Source organism: Mytilus californianus, unplaced genomic scaffold, assembly GCF_021869535.1.
Source record: "Mytilus californianus isolate M0D057914Y unplaced genomic scaffold, xbMytCali1.0.p SCAF_4, whole genome shotgun sequence".
NCBI lineage: Eukaryota > Metazoa > Mollusca > Bivalvia > Mytilida > Mytilidae > Mytilus > Mytilus californianus.
Window position 1 is genome coordinate 60,696,513 of NW_026262690.1, and position 22,799 is coordinate 60,719,311.

Sequence of the window (22,799 nt, forward strand, 5' to 3'; positions counted from 1 at the left end):
TGTAGAGTTGTATCTTTTGGAGTATGTCAGCATCTAGGCAATAGTATGTCACTTGTCATCTGTCGTTGTTGTACATCGTCTGTTCAATTTTTCAAAAAGCTTTTTTGCTCCTCTTCTGAAATTACAGATTAAATTGGAAACAAACTTGGCCACAATCGTTATTGAAATATCTAGTTTTATAAATGTGTCAGATGATCCTGCCTTCAAACAAACATGGCTGACATGACTAAAAATATCAGATAGGGCTAAAATGAGGGTTTTACCTTTTATCTTGAAAACTATAATAAATAGAAAGAAACTTTAAAAAGAATAATGATCAAAAAGACAAGACCTACAAAAGTTTTACGGAAAAATCTTCCCATATTAAATTTCTGGTGGGGAGATTTTCATAACAACTTTTATTATTAAACAAACATTTATTAGTTTCATTAAAACTAATCTCCTGAAAGGATCGATATATTTAAATATTATGTCTTATGGATTTAGCTGACATTGATTTGTTATATAAACATGTACATGTACAACCTTTTTTATGTACATTTATATAGCTATATAATGAAAATTTTAAATGAAAAACCAGCAATTATAGTATATATACAACCATTTGGTTATTATAGGAGATTTTATCTCTATTGAAGAAACATGCCTTATGTGGGAGATTAAATGTGAATCAGGAAGGTAATTAACAGCTCTGAAACCTCTAACACATCACAACACTGTTCAGTAACATTTATGTCCCTGTGACCTTTATCTTATGCATGAGTAACTTTGTTAATGTTTTTGCATCTTGGTTCATATCTCAAAAGAATGGTTGTGTTGAGAGAAACTTTGTTTTTAACATCATTTATCAGTTATGTAAAGTAAAAACAATCCTACAATATGAGTATCGCCATGACATACATTTTTATTTTTTCAACTACTTTGTTTATTTCAAGGACAAAGGTGTATTAAGGGACATATTAGGCTTATAAAATCATACCATTCTATATTCAGATGCATGAAAGATATGTTCAAAGTCTTTACTGTAATGTCTTTCAAATATTAGCATTTTTTATTAAGATTTTAAGGTCGAAAGAAGGAAAAAGAAAACTTTGTTTTCAAAATGGCAAAATCATTTTGTTTTTTGGATATTTTTATTTGAAAACAATGGGCATATGTAAGAACAACATGAATTTTTTTGAATGAGATGTTATTTGTATAGACAAACAATTTGGTAAATTATTGAGATGGTTCTCAAATGCACTCAGTGGTTGCTAATAAAAATTGTTTGCTTTTTATTCCTAATTTAACTGTAAATAATGCTTTAATTGTATCATTTAGGAAAATCTCACTTGGTATTTGTAGTACATATCTTGCCATAGTAGTCTGCCATATCAATTGAACTATTTGTGTGTTGTCTTAATAGATGTTATATTCCTTGAATCAAATGAAATGTAAAGAAAGGCAAGATACAAAAAAACATAAAAAATACCAATGGGACATTCAAAACTCCTAAGTTGAAGAAAAACTGACAACACTAGGCAAAAAAAAAATGTTACGAATATATGACCAAATCCACCAACACTACATAGAAAACTAAAGATTGATCAACATGAACCCCACCAAATACAGGGATAAACTCAGGTGCTCCAGAAGGGTAGGCAGTTCCTACTTCACATGTGGCACCTGTCATACTGCTCAATACTTTGATGACTAATACCTAAGAGCATGACCAAATGACAGTGGCATTGTCATAAGTTGAACTGATAGCTCAAACATATTGCTAGCTGTGAAACTGTTGTTCTTTTGGTCCTTGTAATAAATTTTTTGACAATTTGCAGACGTCTCCATATCGTCAAAACAAATATCACAAGGACCAAAAGAGCTACGGTTCCCCTGCTTACATTTTCCAGTAACAGCAATTTCAAGGTTGTTATGTTGTTATCATGGTTATAAGGTCAATATAATAGGAGTATTTTTTGGATGTTGATGATAAAACATCACTAAATATATTTTTTCTGTGACTGTTTTGGAGCTCTCCAGCATGCAGTCCAACTTAAATTTTCCTGAAATAACCTGCATTTTTAAAGATGTGGTATGTTATTTCATAGTGTATTGCTTTTAGGACACCTGTTAGCTGTATCTCAATTTTTAAGTCTTCTGAAATATAGGGATGTTTTGTGATCCTTTTTAATTCGATATTGATTTTAAATACCTAATAAAATATATATATATTACAGATGATTACGATGAACAGACAGTGAAAGATGTACCATTAGCTAGCCACCATAGACCTGTTTTTGTTGATGACTGGGTAAGATTCATACAAGTTTAAAAATGTTTTCACTTTATGTATGTGTAAGTTTAGCTGTTTTAAAGGATGGGGAAAAATTGTGTAAAGCATAAAATTGTTAAATGATGTATTATTATGTACAGTTTCATTATGATTGCCCCCTTTGATAGTAAAACCTTGTCTGATTTGTGTCCTGCGACTAACTTTTGTACCGTAAAATTTACAGTGACAAAACTTTGTATGAAGAAGCATCATAATGATATTGACTTTGATTTTGACCCCTATGATAGTAAAAAATTGTCTGATTCATAAATAGTGTATAACTTTTGTACCATAGCACTAAGATTTACAAAACGTTTTATGCAGAAGTATCTGATGGGATCGGGATGTATCGAATACCAAAATCAAGTCACTCTGACTTTAATCTTGACCCTTGACCCCTCTGATAGTTATTTGTGTTCTGGGCATAACTGTTATATTGAGGCCTTAGGTCAACCAAACTAAGTCAAACTAAGTGTGCAGATGCATTATGGGTAGGTGATTTGTAAGTAAGATTAGGTCATTGTGGCTTTAACCCTTGACTCCAAAAAATTTGATTGACCTTTAACATTGATGATATCAGAAAAAATGGATGTGGAATATCCAGCAAATATCAAGTTTGATTGTAAATTGCATTAAATGATTATATAAATTAAATGGCTGAAAGGCGAAAATCTCAAAATGTCATTGTCTCAATATTGAATTTCACCACAGCAAATTCAGGGGGGTTGTATGAGTCCTACTATGCCAACAGTTCTATTTTCATTTGTTGGAAATAATTTCATATTATACAATTAAAGTATCTGTATGCAATGTGATACCTTGAACATCATACAAATATCCATTAATTTAAGATGTTTAATATAAAAGTGGGTCTTTATTTTTACCTATATTAACTTCACTTTGGTTTTAATTTGATAATATTGTAATCATTACATTTTTGTTCTTACATGAGGATAAATGTAGTTATATTTTCTTTTTCTTTATTTTTTTAGCTCACCTGGCCCGAAGGGCCAAGTGAGCTTTTCTCATCACTTGGCGTCCGTCGTCCGTCGTCGTCGTCGTCCGTTGTCGTTAGCTTTTTACAAAAATCTTCTCCTCTGAAACCACTGGGCCAAATTTAACCAAACTTGGCCACAATCATCATTAGCGTATCTAGTTTAAAAAATGTGTCCGATGACCCCGCAAACCAACCAAGATGGCGGCCATGGCTAAAAATAGAACATAGGGGTAAAATGTAGATTTTGGCTTATATCTCTGAAACAAAAGCATTTAGAGTAAATCTGACATAGGGTAAAACTGATTATCAGGTCAAGATCTATCTGCCCTGAAATTTTCAGACAAATCTGACAACCTCTTGTTGGGTTGCTGCCCCTGAATCGGTAATTTTAAGGAAATTTTGCAGTTTTTATACGACCGCAAAAAAATTTTTGTGGTCGTATATTGGTATGACGTTGGCATCGTCGTCGTCGTCCGAAGACACATTAGTTTACGCACTCTAACTTTAGTTTAAGTGAATGGATCTCAATGAAATTTTACCATAGGGTTCAATACCACAAAAGGAAGGTGGGGATTGATTTTGGGGGTTATGGTACCAACAGTTAAGGAATTAGGGGCCAAAAATAAGCCAAAAATAAGCATTTTTGTAACTTCCAGACATAACTTGTGTGTAAGTGTATGGATCTCTCTGACATTGTACCACAAGGTTCCATATCACAAAGGGAATGCTGGGACTGATTTTGGGGGTAATTGCCTCCAAATTTTAGGAATTAGGGGCCAAAAAGGGGCCAAAAACAACCATTTTTCTAGTTTCATGACAATAACTTGTGTGTAAGTGTATGGATCACTCTGACATTGTATCACAAGGTTCCATATCACAATGGGAATGCTGGGATTGATTTTGGGGGTAATTGCCTCCAAATTTTAGGAATAAGGGGCCAAAAAGGGGCAAAAAACAAGCATTTTTCTAGTTTCATGACAATAACTTGTGTTCAAGTGTATGGATCTTTCTGAAATTGTACTACATTTGTACAAGGTTCCATATCACAAAGGGAAAGCTGGAATTGAGTTTGGGGGTAATTGCCCAAAAAGTTTAGGAAAAAGGGGCCAAAAAGGGGCCAAAAATAAGCATATTTCTAGTTTCCAGACAATACACTGCTGTTTCAGAAAAAGGGTGAAGGTTTAGTACCATTAAAACGTTTAAACCCGCTGCATTTGTTTGCACCTGTCCTAAGTCAAGAATCTGATGTTCAGTAGTTGTCGTTTGTTGATGTGGTTCATAAGTGTTTCTCGTTTCTCGTTTTTTATATAGATTAGACCGTTGGTTTTCCCGTTTGAATGGTTTTACACTAGTAATTTTTTGGGGCCCTTTATAGCTTACTGTTCGGTGTGAGCCAAGGCTCCGTGTTGAAGACCGTACTGTGACCTATAATGGTTTACTATTATAAATTTTGACTTGGATGGAGAGTTGTCTCATTGGCACTCATACCACATCTTCTTATATCTAATAACTTGTGTTCAAGTGTATGGATCTCTCTGAAATTGTACTGCAAGGTACCATACCACAAAGGGAAGGCTGGGATGGATTTTGGGGGTAATTCCCTCAAAATTTTAGTAATAAGGGGCCATAAAAGGGCAAAAAAACAAGCATTTTTCTAGTTTCAGGACAATAACTTGTGTGTAAGTGTATGGATCTTTATGAAATTGTACTGCAAGGTTCCATAATACAATGGGAAAGCTGGGTTTGAGTTTGGGGGTAATTGCCCTAAATGTTTAGGAATTTGGTGCCAAAAAGGGGCCAAAAAACAAGCATTTTTTCTAGTTTCCAGACAATAACTTGTGTTCAAGTGTATGGATCTCTCTGAAATTGTACTGCAAGTTACCATACCACAAAGGGAAAGCTAGGATTGAGTTTGGGGGTGATGAATCATAAGGGGGTTCAAAAAATTGGGGGGGGGGGGATTTTTTTTTTTTTTTTTCTTTAAAATTTTCCATTTTAAATTGGTTATTTCTGATTTATATATAAAAGCAAATAATAATGATATGGTTTGAATAGGTAAATTAAAATTTTTTAAGTTCTTAGACCACTTTTATTCTGTGTGAGAAACCTATGCTGTGTCAAATATTTAATTACAATCCAAATTCAGTGCTGTATCAAGCTTGAATGTTGTGTCCATACTTGCCCCAACTGTTCAGGGTTCGACCTCTGCGGTCGTATCAAGCTGCGCCCCAGCGGAGCATTTTATTGGTTATTATCTTGAATATTATTATAGATAGAGATAAACTGTAAACAGCAATAATGTTCAGCAAAGTAAGATCTACAAATAAGTTGTCATGACCAAAATTGTCAGTCGACCCCTTTAGGAGTTATTGCCCTTTATAGTCAATTTTTAACAATTTTTTGTAAATTTTTGTAATCTTTTACAAAAATCTTCTTCTCTGAAACTACTGAGACAAATTTAACCATACTTGGCCATAATCATTATTAGGGTATTTAGTTTAAAAAATTCGTCCGAAGACCCTGCCTTCCAACCATTATGGCCGACTTGGTTAAAAATAGAACATAGGGGTTAAATGCAGTTTTTGGTTTATATCTCTGAAACTAAAGCATTTAGAGCAAATCTGACGGTGGAAAAAATGTTCATCAGGTTTAGATTTATCTGCCCTGAAATTTCAGACGAATCCGACAACCCGTTGTTGGGTTGCTGCCCCTGAGTTAGTAATTTTACAGAAATTTTACAGTTTTTTGTTATTATCTTAGATATCATTATAATATCTAATATCTAATACTATTAATTATGATTTTAACCTTATTTTACATGATTTCCAAAGCATCAGTAAATACAGGTAAGAGACACAGGCTCTTGAGAGCCTCTAGTTTTATAATATCATACATTGTATTCAATCAGATAGTAAAACCTACAGAAACAGTTGCCTTTAAAATGAGAAGTGTTTGGCAGTATGGAAGAGAGAGATTGAAGGTTCCAATACATTTACAGTTTTATTATTTATGGAGTGCACCCATCACCAAGTTTTGGCTTAATCAGGTACTGATGTAGATATTTTTCTAAAATATGTGTTGTAAGTAAATCATACCTGCCAACCTCTAAAACCTTCAAAGAGGGAGATAGATCTCCCCCTCAGCTATGACAGCTGAGGGGGAGATTTTGCGCGAACGACATTTTCAAGTTAAATATATGACTTGTTTGTGTATTCATCTACAAAACACCAATAAGAGTTAATAAATATACTTTATTTCTTCAATTCATGGTTATTATCTATACAAGGTGTTTTTTTTAGCCTTTTCCAATACCTCCGAGTCTCATAACTCATAACATTCCATATTTTGATTTTGTTGTGAGTCTCACACTAAGCATGCTTTCAAACATTGTACAGACCACCAGAAGAAATCGAAAACATGATGTGCAAAAAGATTCATTGCCAAGTGAACTTGGTCATAAAAATTGAAAAATCTTTCATTCAAATCTGCTTGACATTGCGATTTGCAGTTATCTATTTCTTCTTTTTTACACTGCCGCTTGGTCCAGACAAAAACCTCTACCTTGTTGGAGTTGACATAGCAGAACTGAATTTCGATTACTTGTATATCGAACATAAAAACTACTGACCAAAGTTTTCAAATGATTGCCGATTGTTTATTTATTTCTATTAAAAGTAATGAAAAAGCCAGAGAATTATGAACGCGGGTTATTCCAGGTCAAAATATCTGAAAGCAGGAGATTCTATACTCCCTCGCGGGAGGGGACCAGTAAGCGGGAGATTCCCGGAATTTCGTTGTTTGCGCGGGAGACTCCCGCTCAAATGGAAGGGTTGGCAGGTATGAAGTAAATAGTAAATATCTGAAGAGGGAGGTTCTTGTGAACATTCTTTAATTATTGTTATCTAAATGGGTAATCTCTCTTTATGCTTGTTGCCCCTGCAAAATTAACAGTATTTTTCAGAATAATGGCACAGTAAATTGGAAGTGTTTACAAATTTAAATGGAAAATCTGTCTTTTTGATTGTTAGTGGGAAATATTGAAAACTTTATTGTGAATTATATATATCAGAATTCTATTGTAGTCATTTCAAATACTGTAAATTCAGAATTTATTGCAATGTTTTTATTAATACGAAAATTATTACAGTAATGAAAACTCTCATTTATAATTTCATTGGAGATTTTCCATCATAAAATATTCGCAATCACATTACTAGTAATTAAATTTCACTTTTGTGCCAGAAATCAAGGATTCAAAATAATAAATGTATGCATTAATTTCAGGATTTGCAGTATTAAAATTGTGAAATTAAAGTTTGATTTCTCAATAAATGAATAATTTTTTTATGCTTAATTTGTGCATTTGCACAATACATAGTAAAAATAAGCCTTGCAATGCGAAAACTCATAAATTAAAAAAAACTGGTCATTACATTGCTTGAAAATTACACATGGTATTAACAAAAGTAATCCAAGAATGTTAAATAAAAAAATGTTGTCCTCCCTCGAAATAAAAACTAAAGGCATATACATGAACCTTTTCTCTTAGACAGGCATATCTTTTCTGTCATGTTTTAAAGGTGAATACAGTTTCAGGGATACATGTACCGGTATATCTTTTTTGTTATCTATTGAAATTTTTTCTTGGAAATTTATTAATTAAGAGAAATTGATAAAAACATATTAAAGTATTATTTCCATAACATATATCATATATGTGCTTAATTTTTTGATTACAGGTTTTTTATATCATGTTCCTGATTTTATTCAGTTTGGCCACATTGTACCCATACTGTGGTATATTTTCTCTTGATATTGCTGTATTTAGCTGGATTTTAATGATATGGGCAGAACTTGTAAGAACCACATTTGTTAAAAGAAAGGTAAGTGAATAAGAGGTTATAATTAGGTCACTTTTATTTGGCCTCTTTAATAAAAAATGTCAAAGTATTATAAATTTATCAATTAACATCCCCCAGACATTAGTCGATCAGATAAGAGAAAAAATGTATTTGAATTTTGTTTTACATATTTGCTGTAAGCCCTCATAATGAAATAGAATACTGCAAAAACATGGATAATTTCCTGATTTCCAGATCTTTCCATTCATATTAAGTTATGAGCAACAGCCTTACCTAAAAAAAATATTTTGCCACAAGGTGTCTATTACAAAGATGTTTTTGATGTGAAATATCTTTTTAGGCAAGGATGTTGCTTATATTCAATTAACTAAATGGCTGTTTTTTGGTAAAATATATCAATTGTAACTTCTGTGACATTAAAAATTGCATTTCAGCACTAAAATGACCAGACTTTATCATCTGCTTTAATTTTCAATAAAATTAACATAATTTTAAAGGGTTAAGGAATTCTTCAATGATTGAATTTCAGGGGCAACCTTATTGATGTTTTGGAATGATTTCGGTACAATTTGTCTTCATTTCATAATGTGTAAATAGTAACAATGTATGCATCTGGAACTGGAATCTGAACTTTCAACTATGAACTGAAGGAGAGTTAATTTGAATGTTGACTGATTTTTGTTGAGCCTGCGACTTTTGTCGCAAAAGCGAGACATAGCGATTCTACATTCCGTTGTCGGCGGCGGCAGCATCGTCCACAAATATTCACTCTGTAGTTAAAGTTTTTGAAATTTTAATAACTTTCTTAAACTATCCTGGATTTCTACCAAACTTGGACAAAAGCTTGTTTATGATCATAAGATAGTATCCAGAAGTAGATTTTGTAAACAAAAAAATCCTGTTTATCCCTATTTTACTTATAAATGGACTTAGTTTTTCTGCCATTAAACATTACATTCACTCTGTGGTTAAAGTTTTTAAAATTTTAATAACTTTCTTAAACTATCCTGCATTTCTACCAAACTTGGACACAAGCTTGTTTCTGATCATAAGATAGTATCCAGAAGTAAATTTTGTAAAATAAAAATCCTGTTCATCTGTATATTACTTATAAATGGACTTAGTTTTTCTGCCAGTTAACATTACATACAGTCTGCAGTTAAAGTTTTTAAAACATTTATTAGATTCATAAACCATCCTGGATTTTTACCAAACTTGGATAGAAGCTTCTTACAATCAAAAGATAGTATCTAGACGAAAATTTTTAATAATTTTTCCCCATTTTTGTTGAGCCTGCAACTAACAGCAATAGTAGGCGAGACACTGGGTTCTGCGGAACCCTTACAAATTTTTTTATAACTAATTTTAATTATGTATAAATTCTGAATTGATTGCCAATGTCTTTAATGAAATGATTTTATTTATCATTGCAGAAATACAAAGAAATGGATTTGTTTTGGACAATAATTGAAATATTTGTGATGGCCTTTTTATTGATGGTCATATTGACTGCAAGGATACCACAGTATTTCAAGCCCTTCTTTACCTATCTGACGACTAAGTTTATAATGAGTTTAGGTCTGCTCTATTTCTACTACAGAGTGTTGGTTGTATTTTTACCTATTAGTTCAGTACTTGGACCTATGCTCATCAGCATTAAAAGAATGGTAAGAATGCTGAAGTTTCATAATTGTTTTTAAAAGTACTACTGGTAGACTATTTATTGATGATTTAAAGTCAAGTTGAAGCTATTGTATTAGTCCTATAAAATGTTAACTTTTGGCATTATTTTTGGGTCTAGATATTTTATGATTTTCAATCATTACTGTTGTATTGTGATAAAATTTCCCCAAATTTAGTTTGTGTATGCATAACATTTTTTGGTGATAAACTGTGAATGGGGAAGTTATTCCAGATTCTAAAAGGTTTTTTTTCTGAATTATGAAAATAAAATTTGTAGAAGAATATTTGAGATTTTCTTTAATAACAAATATCACAGATTGTTATTACCAGATTAAAAAAATATTTATGCTATCATATTTCAGGTAAAACATGACTTTCTGACATGGTTTAGGATGTATCTGATCATCATGGTATCAGGTGCTATTACCATGCACGCAGTTCTGTATCCAAACTTTCCCCTGGAGCCTGAAGGAATACGAGTTGCACTGTCTAGAGCTTTCTTTGCTATGTTTCTTACAAAAATAGATGATTTAGAAGGTAGGTTACTTATCCCATTCCTTGGTAATGTTTCTAAAGAGTTATTGATAAATAGCATTTAATACAGTCATGACAGTGATATGTGTAATGATAATAACTGGCCTAAATAACAAGTGGCAAAATAGTGAGGTAATTTATAGTGTTGTCAATGATTAACCGTCAGAAGGACTGAATATCAAATACCATAAAATTTAACTATTGTCTATCAGCTTGTGGCAAATCTAAAGTAAACATCATTTATACTGAATAGGTGGGTATTTATAAGTAACTACTGAAGAATTGTAATATAACAATAACAAGATGAGGTATAATTGCCAATGAGACTACTATCCACCAAAGTTCATATAAAGTGGTTGTAAGCAATTAAAGGCAACGGTATGGCCTTCAACAATGAGAAAAAAACTGTCAGTTGATCAAAGATTAAGATTAAGTGCATTATTTCCCTTTAGTTTAATATTGTGTGGACGTAAATGTAGAAATAGCAATCATCCACATCACAGGCTTGGTCATATTTCAAACAAAGTACTGTTTCGAAAATTTAAAAAGCCAAATTTAATGTATACTGGTCGTACCGTTAACCTGCAGACATGAACATTACAGAAAGATCTAGAAAAGGATGCCACGATCACCTCAATCCATTGTATTATATAAACATGCATTCCTAAAGAACTGTAGACATTGTCTGCGAACATCAACTTTAGAACCAGTTAATTGGTCAGAAGATAATCCAAGTAACTGGTTAGTTAAAAATGTTTGATTTAAGAACGCTAGTAATAAAATATATATCCAGCTGGAATGTAATACACATTTGTAGATTTTTATGCCCCCGCAGTAGCAGAAGGGGCATAAAGTTTTACCCTTGTCCGTACGTCCGTCCGTATGTCCCAAAATTGGTTTCCATTCTCTAACTTGAGTTTGCCTCAACCAAATGTTATGAAACTTATACACAATGCTTATTACCACAAAACACAGATCAAGTTTGAATTTTGGTGGCGTCACTTTAGCCGTTCTAGAGTTATGCCCTTTATAAATGGAAAAATTGCTAAATTTTTATTTTCATCTAAATATCAAGTAATTTTTATACGACCGCAAAATATTTTTGCGGTTGTATATTGGTATGACGTTGACGTTGGCGTCTTCGTCGTCGTCGTCCAAAGACCCATTGGTTTTCGCACAATAACTTTAGTTTAAGTGAATGGATCTCTATGAAATTTTACCATAAGGTTCAATACCACAAACTGAAGGTTGGGATTGATTTTGGGGGTTATGGTACCAGACAATAACTTGTGTGTTAGTGTATGGATCTCTCTGACATTGTACCACAAGGTTTCATATCACAAAGGGAATGTTGGGATTGATTTTGGGGGTAATTGCCTCAAAATTTTAGGAATTAGGGGCCAAAAAAGGGGCAAAAAACAAGCATTTTTCTAGTTTCATGACAATAACTTGTGTGTAAGTGTATGGATCGTTCTGAAATTGTACTATAAAGTTCCATACCACAAAGGGTCAGCTGGAATAAAGTTTGGGGGTTAATTGCCCAAAACATTTAGGAATAAGGGGCCAAAAAGGGGCCATAAATAAGCATTTTTCTAGTTTTCAGACAATAACTTGTGTTCAAGTGTATGGATCTCTCTGAAATTGTAGTGCAAGAGTGCAAGGTACCATACCACAAAGTGAAGGCTAGGATTGATTTTGGGGGTAATTGCCTCAAAATTTTAGGAAATAAGGGCCAAAAAGGGGCAAAAAACAAGCATTTTTCTAGTTTCAGGACAATAACGTGTGTGTAAGTGTATGGATCTTTCTGAAATTGTACTACAAGGTTCCATATCACAAAGGGAAAGCTGGAATTGAGTTTGGGGGTAATTGCCCAAAACGTTTAGGAACAAGGGGCCAAAAAGGGGCCATAAATAAGCATTTTTCTAGTTTCCAGACAATAACTTGTGTTCAAGTGTATGGATCTCTCTGAAATTGTACTGCAAGGTCACATACCACAAAGGGAAGGCTGGGATTGAGTTTTGGGAGTAATTGCCTCAAAATTTTAGGAATTAGGAGCCAAAAAGGGGCCAAAAAGGGGCAAAAAAATAAGCATTTTTCTAGTTTCAGGACAATAACTTGTGTGTAAGTGTATGGATCTTTCTGAAATTGTACTACAAGGTTCCATATCACAATGGGAAAACTGGAATTGAGTTTGGGGGTAGTTGCCCAAAATGTTTAGGAATAAGGGGCCAAAAAGGGGCCATAAATAAGCATTTTTCTAGTTTCCAGACGATAACTTGTGTTCAAGTGTATGGATCTCTCTGAAATTGTACTGCAAGGTACCATACCACAAAGGGAAGGCTTGGATTGATATTGGGGGTAATTGCCTCAAAATGTAGGAATTATGGGGCCAAAAAGGGGCAAAAAACAAGCATTTTTCTAGTTTCAGGACAATAACTTGTGTGTAAGTGTATGGATCTTTATGAAATTGTACTACAAGGTCCCATATCACAAATGAAAAGCTGGATTTGAGTTTTGGGGTAATTACCCTAAACGTTTAAGAATTTGGGGCAAAAAAGGGGCAAAAAAACAAGCATTTTTACAGTTTCCAGACAATAACTTGTGTTCAAGTGTTTGGATCTCTCTGAAATTGTACTGCAAGGTACCATACCACAAGGGGAAGGCTGGGATTGAGTTTTGGGCTGATGAATCATAAGGGGGTTCAAAAAATTGGTGGGGTTTTTTTTTTTTTTCCTTTTTTTCCCTTTTTTTTTTCTTTAAAATTTTCCATTTTACGTTGGTTATTTTTGATTTATATATAAAAACAAATAATAATGATATGGTTCGATTTCATCAAAAATTGAAATATTGGGGTTCTTTGATATGCTGAATCTAACTGTGAATTTAGATTCTTAATTTTTGGTCCCGTTTTCAAATTGGTCTACATTAAGGTCCAAATGGTCCAAAATTAGACTTAGTTTGATTTTAACAAAAATTGAATTCTTGGGGTTCTTTGATATTCTGAATCTAACCGTGTATGTATTAAGATTTTGGATATTGGACCATAAAAGGTAAATTAGAAATGTTTAAGTTCTTAGACCACATTCATTCTGTGTCAGAAACCTATGCTGTGTCAAATATTTAATCACAATCCAAATTCAGAGCTGTATCAAGCTTGAATGTTGTGTCCATACTTGCCCCAAATGTTCAGGGTTCGACCTCTGCGGTCGTATCAAGCTGCCCTCCAGCGGAGCATTTTATTAAAATTGGAGTTATCTTTCCTTTGTCCATGATTATAGTTAAATCAACTACAGTCAATGCTTAATACAATGCAATGTTTAATTTTGACTTCCACTGATAAAACACAGATCACGTTGAATTTGGGTAGTGTCACTTTAACCATTATTGAGTTATGCCCCTTTATAAATCGAAAGATTGCAAAATTTTTAGCTATCATTCTGTAACTTAAGTTTGCCCCAACCAAACATTATAAAAACCTATACACAATATTCATTACCACAAAACTAAGATCAAGTACAAATTTTTTGTTTCTGTTTTCTAACTTTAGTTTGCCTCAACCAAATGTTATGAAACTTATACACAATGCTTATTACTACATAATACAGATTAATTACGAAATTTGGTGGCGACACTTTTACCAATCTTGAGTTATGTCCCTTTATAAACATAAAAATTGCTGAATTTTTTAGTTTGTCTCAACCAAATGTTATAAAACTTATACACAACCGTTCTAGAATTATACGTGTTTACAAATAGAAAAATTGCTGAATTTTTAGTTTCTGTTCCCTACTTAAGTTAGCCTCAACCAAATGTTAGGAGACTTACACACATTGCTTTTTACCACAAAACTCAGATCAAGTTCAAATTTGGGTAGTGTCACTTTTACCGTTCTTCAGTTATGTCCCTTTATAACAATATGATATGCAAGCAGGGGCATCATCTGTGTCCACATGTGGACACTATCCACATTTATTTTAACAATTGAATCCCTACATATTTTTTACAGAAAAAGCTTTATTTCAGGGCTTGATAAACCAAGTAGCTAAACTAAAAGGGATTTTTTTTGTGGTTTAGAATGTTTAATTGAAATATATATTTATTGTTTTATTATAGGTGCACCATGTTCCAATGTTTATGCAAATACTACAGTAATTGGTCATTGTTATAGTAAGTTCTAATCTATATTTTAATCAAAAAGGTACATTTCTAGGCATGATGAGTCCATGTAAATTCACCAAAAATAAAACTGTAAGGATGCTGCTATTGATCCCATTTTTGTCTCGCCTTGACGGAGTCAAAAAGCAAGACATAGGTATGCTGTTTCCGTCATTAGTGGCGGCGGCGCAGCAGCATCAACAATGTATTAGTTTGTGATTAGGTCTAGTTCATGGTGAACCACTAGTGGCAGGTCAATGATATTTAGTATGCAGTTGTATTAGCATTGGCACATCTCATTTCCATGGAGATTATTTGGCCCTTCCCCCTCAGTCATGGTCTATTGACTTTGAAACTTTTGCTCAATTTTCATGTATTAGTTTGTGATTAGGTCAGTTTATGGGGAACCACTAGTGGTAGGTCAAATATATTTGATATACAGTTGTATAAGCATTGGTATATCTGATTTCCATGGAGATTATTTGGCTCCGCCCTCTCAGTCATGGTCTATTGACTTTGAAACTTTTGCTTAGTTTACATGTATTAGTTTGTGATTAGGTCAGTTCAAGGGGAACCATTTTGGTAGGCCAATGTTAATTGGTATACAGTTGTATAAGCATTAGCACATCTCATTTCCATGGAGAATATTTGGCCCCGCCCCCTCATTCATGGTCTATTGACTTTGAAACTTTTGCTAATGAATTTTTTTTACATGTATTAGTTTTTGATTAGATCAGTTTAAGATGAAATGCTAATGTTATGTCAATAATATTTGGTATGCAAATTTATTGGCATTTGCAAGTCTCGTTTCCATGGAGATTATATAGCCCCATCCCCTCATCATGGTTCATTGACTTTGAAACTTTTACATAGTTTAAAAGTTAATGTTTGTGTTTAGGTTTGTTTAAAGGGAACGACTTTATGATAAGTCAATGGTATTTGGTATGTAGTTGCATTAGCATTGGCACATCTCATTTCCATGGAGATTGTTTAGCCATATACCTTCAGTCATGGTTCATTGACTTTGAATATTTGCATAACTTACATGTTAAAGTATTGTTATTTTAATTTCAACATTTGCATTATCAAAATTACAAAAAGGCGAGACATATCTCTGTGTTATCAGTTTATTTAAACTTAATAATATTTTTTTATATGATATATTATATTACATCACAAAATGTCTATTTATTATCAAGATCCACGAGGCTGCCAACAAAGAAATCTTGGCTCTTGCAAATCTATTAGTAGAGGTGTTAGATGTCTACTTTGTAGGAATAAATACTGCAACCTTTTATCAAACCGAATGATATCTTTATAAAAATAAAAAGATGTGGTATGATTGTCAATGTAACAACATTCAACCAGAGACCAAAATGATGTTAAAGTTAGCAACTAGAGGTCACAAAAATTTTCCTCTGTAATAGTTTTAGTGAATATAGGGAATGAGTCAACTTTTGTGATTGTTTTTTTTTATGTTTTTAGATAAAGATTCTGCTTCTCTGTGGACTAGGAAGTATTTTAACACCACTAATCTTGGTAAGTATTTAATTGTCATTCCTGTAAATAGTTTATGATGTTATCTCATTAAAGTTCACAAATGGAGGGACTTTTTTTTATGTAAAGATGAAAAAAACTGCAATTGATTCCCAATAGAAACCACCAGGTTAGCAATATGTTAACCATCATCTCAACCTGTGTTTCTGAGTACACACAACAAAATGTATTGAAGAGAACATTATTTGGATCCTTCATATAACTTCTTCTTTTTAACTATTTAACAAAATAGTTTTATGCCAAGATTGCAATAATTTTATGAGGGTATTTGTAAGGTTTTTGTTGAGTAGTTTTAAGAAAAAATTGTCTTAATGAGTTAATGTTAATAAGTGAATGTGGCAATGTAAGAAGAGTTGTGAACTCAGAGAGAATTGTACTTTGATTTCGTTTATTGTAATTGGAGTTCAGATATTTTGATATATATCTCTCATTTTCTTGTAGTATCACAGCCAGGAGATAATACCCCAATAGCCAAGTGTCCATACAGTAGTTTAGGAGGTTACCTGATAGTCATACAGTATCTACTTATTGTTAAATTGATAATGGTCACCTTACTGTATGCTTTGTTTAGGTAAGGTTGAGCTGTAATAGTATACTTTATTATTAGTTAGAAATAGTTATATATCTACTTTTATTATTACAACTAAGGTATAAAAGTCAATATAAAATTTTATTTTTACAGTTATCAATTTTTTTTAAAAAAAGGTCTATAAGAAAAGTCAAGAAAAGATTTATCTTATCCTTAAATGGTCAAAGTTGAATATTTTTCCCTTGTTTCATTACCTAAAATGTTTAGGTCTGTTTACAAATTAAAAACTATTGAGAAACTAAGGTTCCAACTCCCTCCAGCAAATTGAACTTACTGTGTATTCATTATTATTCGTTGGATACTAATTTTCGTGGGTTTCATAGGTACAGGTGAAACACGAAATCAAATTTTCAACGAATTAAAACTTTCTATAGGCTTTGTATGCAGAGATTGGCAAAACCACAAAATCAAATATCCACGAAAATCCAGGTTTTCTCAATCCACGAAAATTAATGCTCTCGAAAATAAATGAATCCACAGTAGATGGATTTGGCTATTTTATTTAGGTTACATTTGGTCATATAGCATTTTACCTGTATCAGTTCTTATACATCCTTGGCTTTCAAATATTTGGTTTTAAATGTTCCTGATGTAGGTAAATCCAGAAAACCACTTCAGACTCTTAAAATTTATCAAGTGTTATTCAAGTTTTAGTAATTCTGTTTACATTTTCAGACACATCAATTATTAATGAAGCATTAATCAAGGCATCTAACAATAATCTAAATGTGATTATTTTTTTTTTTACAGCTCTACAAATTCCAAAGTGCAGGGTCAATCAGAAGCTATATATAAGTACCAGAAGTATAGTCTGATTATAGACTTTGAAGAGAAGTTGATCCTTCCTCCACCATTAAACATCATCAGCTATATTATAATGGTATTCCAATGTATATTCCGCTCATTCAGGTATTGTTGGAGGAGATGTTGCAGGCGTTTATCTGATTGTTGCAAGAAAAAGGAAACAGTAGTGAGTAAAAATTTATATTTACTCCCAGTGTATTTGATAACTGCAAAGAGAAAAAAAAAATCATATATAATTCCATGTTTCCAAGGTAATTTTAAATTAGTTGTGTATAAAAATTTTGATTGAAAAGTTGGCAGTTTGAAAAAGGTAAAGTTAAATTGTTGATCATCCCTTTCAAATGAAAAGGCTTTTAGCACTTTTCAGAAAGAGTTTGAAATCATTGTCATTGCTGGATGTTGTAAAATTTATGGTAGTTAAAATGATAATTGTTTGAAAAGCTTAATCTTATAGTGTTACATTTACTAGAATTAATATTTTAGGATGGAGCTAGTAAAATAAATATCATGATGACTCAGTATTCAGAGAATTACAGTTATTGGGGAAACTTTGTCAAGAAATTGGAAAATGAAGAAGAACAGCTTCAAGCAGAAGATAACAGGGCTAATAAACAAAGTCAAATGTGAGTAATCTAGAAAACAGTACGGCTAATAAGTAAAGTCAAATGTGAGTAATCTAGAAAACAGTAGGGCTAATAAGTAAAGTCAAATGTGAGTAATCTAGAAAACAGTAGGGCTAATAAGTAAAGTCAAATGTGAGTAATCTAGAAAAACAGAAGGGCTAATAAGTAAAGTCAAATGTGAGTAATCTAGAAAAACAGTAGGGCTAATAAGTAAAGTCAAATGTTAGTAATCTAGAAAACAGTACGGCTAATAAGCAAAGTCAAATGTGAGTAATCTAGAAAAACAGTAGGGCTAATAAGCAAAGTCAAATGTGAGTAAGATAGAAAACAGAAGGGCTATTAAGCAAAGTCAAATGTGAGTAATCTAGAAAAACAGTAGGGCTAATAAGTAAAGTCAAATGTGAGTAATCTAGAAAAACAGTAGGGCTAATAAGCAAAGTCAAATGTGAGTAATCTACAAAAACAGTAGGGCTAATATGTAAAGTCAAATGTGAGTAAGATAGAAAACAGTAGGGCTAATAAGCAAAGTCAAATGTGAGTAATCTAGAAAAACAGTACGGCTAATAAGTAAAGTCAAATGTGAGTAATCTAGAAAAACAGTAGGGCTAATAAGTAAAGTCAAATGTGAGTAAGATAGAAAACAGTAGGGCTTATAAGCAAAGTCAAATGTGAGTAATCTAGAAAAACAGTAGGGCTAATAAGTAAAGTCAAATGTTAGTAATCTAGAAAACAGTACAGTTAATAAGCAAAGTCAAATGTGAGTAATCTAGAAAACAGTAGGGCTAATAAGCAAAGTCAAATGTGAGTAATCTAGAAAACAGTAGGGCTAATAAGTAAAGTCAAATGTGAGTAATCTAGAAAAACAGTAGGGCTAATAAGCAAAGTCAAATGTGGGTAATCTAGAAAAACAGAAGGGCTTATAAGCAAAGTCAAATGTGAGTAATCTAGAAAACAGTAGGGCTAATAAGCAAAGTCAAATGTTAGTAATCTAGAAAACAGTAGGGCTAATAAGCAAAGTCAAATGTGAGTAAGATAGAAAACAGTAGGGCTAATAAGCAAAGTCAAATGTGAGTAATCTAGAAAAACAGAAGGGCTTATAAGCAAAGTCAAATGTGAGTAATCTAGAAAACAGTAGGGCTAATAAGCAAAGTCAAATGTGAGTAATCTAGAAAACAGTAGGGCTAATAAGTAAAGTCAAATGTGAGTAATCTAGAAAACAGTAGGGCTAATAAGCAAAGTCAAATGTTAGTAATCTAGAAAACAGTAGGGCTAATAAGCAAAGTCAAATGTGAGTAATCTAGAAAAACAGTAGGGCTAATAAGTAAAATCAGATGTGAGTATTCTGAAAAATTAAAGGGTTAAATAAGAAAATCTGGTGTCAGTCGTCTGAAAACAGACTAGCTATCAAATGATATCTGATAAAAGTATTCTGAAAACAGTGGTGCTAAAGGTTTTAACAAAAAACACGGCCAAAAAATTAAGAGCTGAATAACTCTGATATTAGGTTTTTTATAAAGGATAGCTCTTAAACTCGGAGTTCTTTGTAAGCAACCGAAATTCACAAGTCTAAAAACAGAAGTCCTAAAAACAAAGTCAGGTGTGAGTATTCTGATAAATAAAACGGGGTGAAAAACAAAGTCAGATGTGAGTAGTATGACAAACAGTAGGGCTGATGGTCAGTCAAATGTAAGTAGTCTGAAAAAACAGAAGTGCTTAAGATGAATTTAAGTCCGGAAACAAACTCTGGTAAAGAATTTAAAAAATTAAAGGGCTAAATTTTATGTCCCACTTGAGTAGTCAGAGAATTGACAAGAAGATAGAAACAAACTTATATATGATTTTTTTGAAAAATGATGATACAAAAAAATACTCTCTGTAATTCTGGACTTACAACTTATTTATTTCTAGGTTAGACAGTATAATGAGCCAGTTTTTACAAGAAAGAAAATTTGATGGTAAATTGGTAGAACAGATTTCTAATTTGGAACAGAATGTTACTAGTTGTCAAATGGCACTTGAAGAACTACGACACATGATTGAGAAAATCAGTAAGTTTGTTTTAACGGAGTCAAGTTGAAGGAGTCCTACATTTTTTTTATTTTTGATCTTCTGATAGATTGGTCAATTAAAAAAAAAATCATTTAAAAAGTAATGTTTGAAGAAATATTTTTATGTATCCTACTGTTTTCTGGAGAGAGAATATTTATCTGGTCTTGATTCTAAGCTTTTGGGGAAAAGGTTAATATTTGAATATATGTCTTGATTTTTCCAAAACAATCCTGTCATATTCTGATTTAGTTGAATAAGTTGTATGCATCAAGAATCTTTGTAGTTATGTCTTACAAAAAATCATAGACATCAAATAAACACTTGTTATCCACATGGGCTCTGATTTATGTGGACTTGACATTTAAAAAAGGTGTAAAATGGAAATTGAGTTACACTTTTAGATATTTAAGTAATAGTTAGTACATGTAATCTTGTTTGGTACATGTATAATTTCAACGAGGTTATGTATTTCAAAAAAATGGTGAATCATATGAATCAAAGAGGATAATGGTTAAACCAGAGTGAGGCAGCAAACAAGCAAAAAAACCCAGATTATATTTATAGGTCATTGTTTAACCCTCAGCACTTTTCAGAAGCAGAAATAGTATAGTTCATACAAATTAATAACAAAAAAAATTAAACAGAGATGATCAGAAATCTGAACACTACATTTCATGTATGAATAACAACAGCAATAATAGAATGATCACTGACTTAGGCTATAGACTTGTGTACAGGCTCATGACAATATGATTTGGTTGAACTTGTAACTCAATCTTTTTTCTATTATCTTGAATTGTGATGCTTACTGTATCATGCCATAAATATACATCTGCATTAATAGATAAATAGAAAAAATGTACAGAAAAGTAGTCAAATTATGAGAATCAATCGATGTACATGAACTGACCAAAATAAAACAAATATTAACATTATGTGATCCATTTGTTTTAAATTTAGATCCACAACTGCAGCCAGCCTTGGTAGCAGAAAAAAGTTTTATACATGTGCTCAGTAGAAGATCACCTTACCCAGAGACAACTGTGACCAGATTTCCTGTTTTTGATAAATATGTGCCTTGGGAGGTATAACTATAGATATATCAATATTTTATGCACCTATCTATTGATTGCAGATGTCAAACTTAATTGCAATGCTTGAGCACACATTTATACAAACAAAGCAAGCAAGTCAACCAAACCTTTAAACTACAAGCATTAGGAAAAGAGCTCTAAAAACTTACAATAAACTGTACTTTACCATTACAGATACCATACATTACCTATGATCCAGTTGTATATTCCTGCCCCAAAGACAATTATCCAGAGAGGACACAACCATATGTTGATCAAGACTTCCTACAGTAAGTTAAATAAATACTTTTTTTTTATTTCACTTTTGTTAAACAGAGGAGGTTTTAAGTACTCTTGCCATTCATGTGCATAAAAAGAATAAAAAGAACCACCAAATACTGGACATTACAACACACCACACCCCCAACAACACCTGACTCTTCAGAAAAAACTGACATACAATCAAAGACAAACAATGAACAACACATGGTTGACATAGCTTGACTTTGTACAGGCACAAAAGTAGTGTAGTTAAACCAGTTTTATGTGCAAAAACCTCGCCTGTTTGCACATACATCACATTCTATATAAAAATAAGAAGATGTGGTATGTTTGCTAATGAGACAAGTATCCACCAGAGTTCAAATGAAGTGGATGTTAGCAATTGTAGGCAACTGTTCAGACTTCAACAATGAAAAACCCATACCGTATAGTCGGCTTTAAAAAGCCCAGACATGAAAAATGTGAAACAACTAACGGCCTAATTTATAACAAAATAATTTACGAAAAACCAAATATTACAGACATGAACCAACAACAACCACTGAACTATAGGCACCTGATAGGTTGGACAGGCACATCAAGAATGTGGCTGGGTTAAACATATTTGTGAGTGCTCAAAACTCTGTCTTAACCTGGGACAGTGGTGTAACAGCACAACATAAGAACAAACTGTAAAAATTAGTAGCAAAAGATCAATGCGAGGCACAAACACAACTAACATAAATACAATAGACACAAAGTAAGGAAATAAGAGTACTCGCAGCTACTGACTGCTAGTTCAAAGTCAATTACAACTAATAAATAAATCATGTTCTCTCAGATTAAAGTATCAATTAGTACACATCCAACGGATTCAGTTCTCAAACCCTAACTGACCTATATTTTTGCATCCTAATACTGAAAATAGAAGAATAATGAGCGAGAAACAAACAAGATGTACTGTGAGTTATTGCTCACTAATTATATCCCTTCCCAATGATGTTGGCTCTGTTTCACTGTAAATATGCAAACAAAAAGTTAAGTGTGCCGACACTGAATTATCCTTTGTTAATATGTGTTTTGAATCTTTGTGTACAGTATTATATAAGGTAAGAATTCATAAATATCCAATAACTGATTTGGAAGTTGGAACTGCTGAGATAATTGCAATAGACTGCTGATGCTTGGTTAGTTTAGCAGACCCATAGGACCACTATGAGCTCCTACCATTTGGCATCTGTCATCATTAATATTTTTGTATAATCTTCATCTACAAAACCTCTGAGTCAGTTGGAGCC

General features: G+C 32.5%; 1 protein-coding gene across 1 annotated transcript in view; it reads left to right on the forward strand.

Annotated features, from left to right (window-relative positions):
- The window catches only part of LOC127737001 (transient receptor potential cation channel subfamily M member 1-like), a 79,414-nt gene that overhangs the window by 47,531 nt on the left and 9,084 nt on the right, over positions 1-22,799 (forward strand). The window contains exons 15-27 of the mRNA XM_052247558.1: positions 2,180-2,293; positions 6,220-6,357; positions 8,051-8,194; positions 9,607-9,840; positions 10,219-10,393; positions 14,504-14,557; positions 16,031-16,084; positions 16,544-16,673; positions 17,442-17,661; positions 17,979-18,118; positions 20,027-20,166; positions 21,128-21,252; positions 21,436-21,530. Coding sequence (XP_052103518.1) covers positions 2,180-2,293; positions 6,220-6,357; positions 8,051-8,194; positions 9,607-9,840; positions 10,219-10,393; positions 14,504-14,557; positions 16,031-16,084; positions 16,544-16,673; positions 17,442-17,661; positions 17,979-18,118; positions 20,027-20,166; positions 21,128-21,252; positions 21,436-21,530 — 1,763 coding nt within the window. The remainder of the gene's footprint in view (positions 1-2,179; positions 2,294-6,219; positions 6,358-8,050; positions 8,195-9,606; positions 9,841-10,218; positions 10,394-14,503; positions 14,558-16,030; positions 16,085-16,543; positions 16,674-17,441; positions 17,662-17,978; positions 18,119-20,026; positions 20,167-21,127; positions 21,253-21,435; positions 21,531-22,799) is intronic.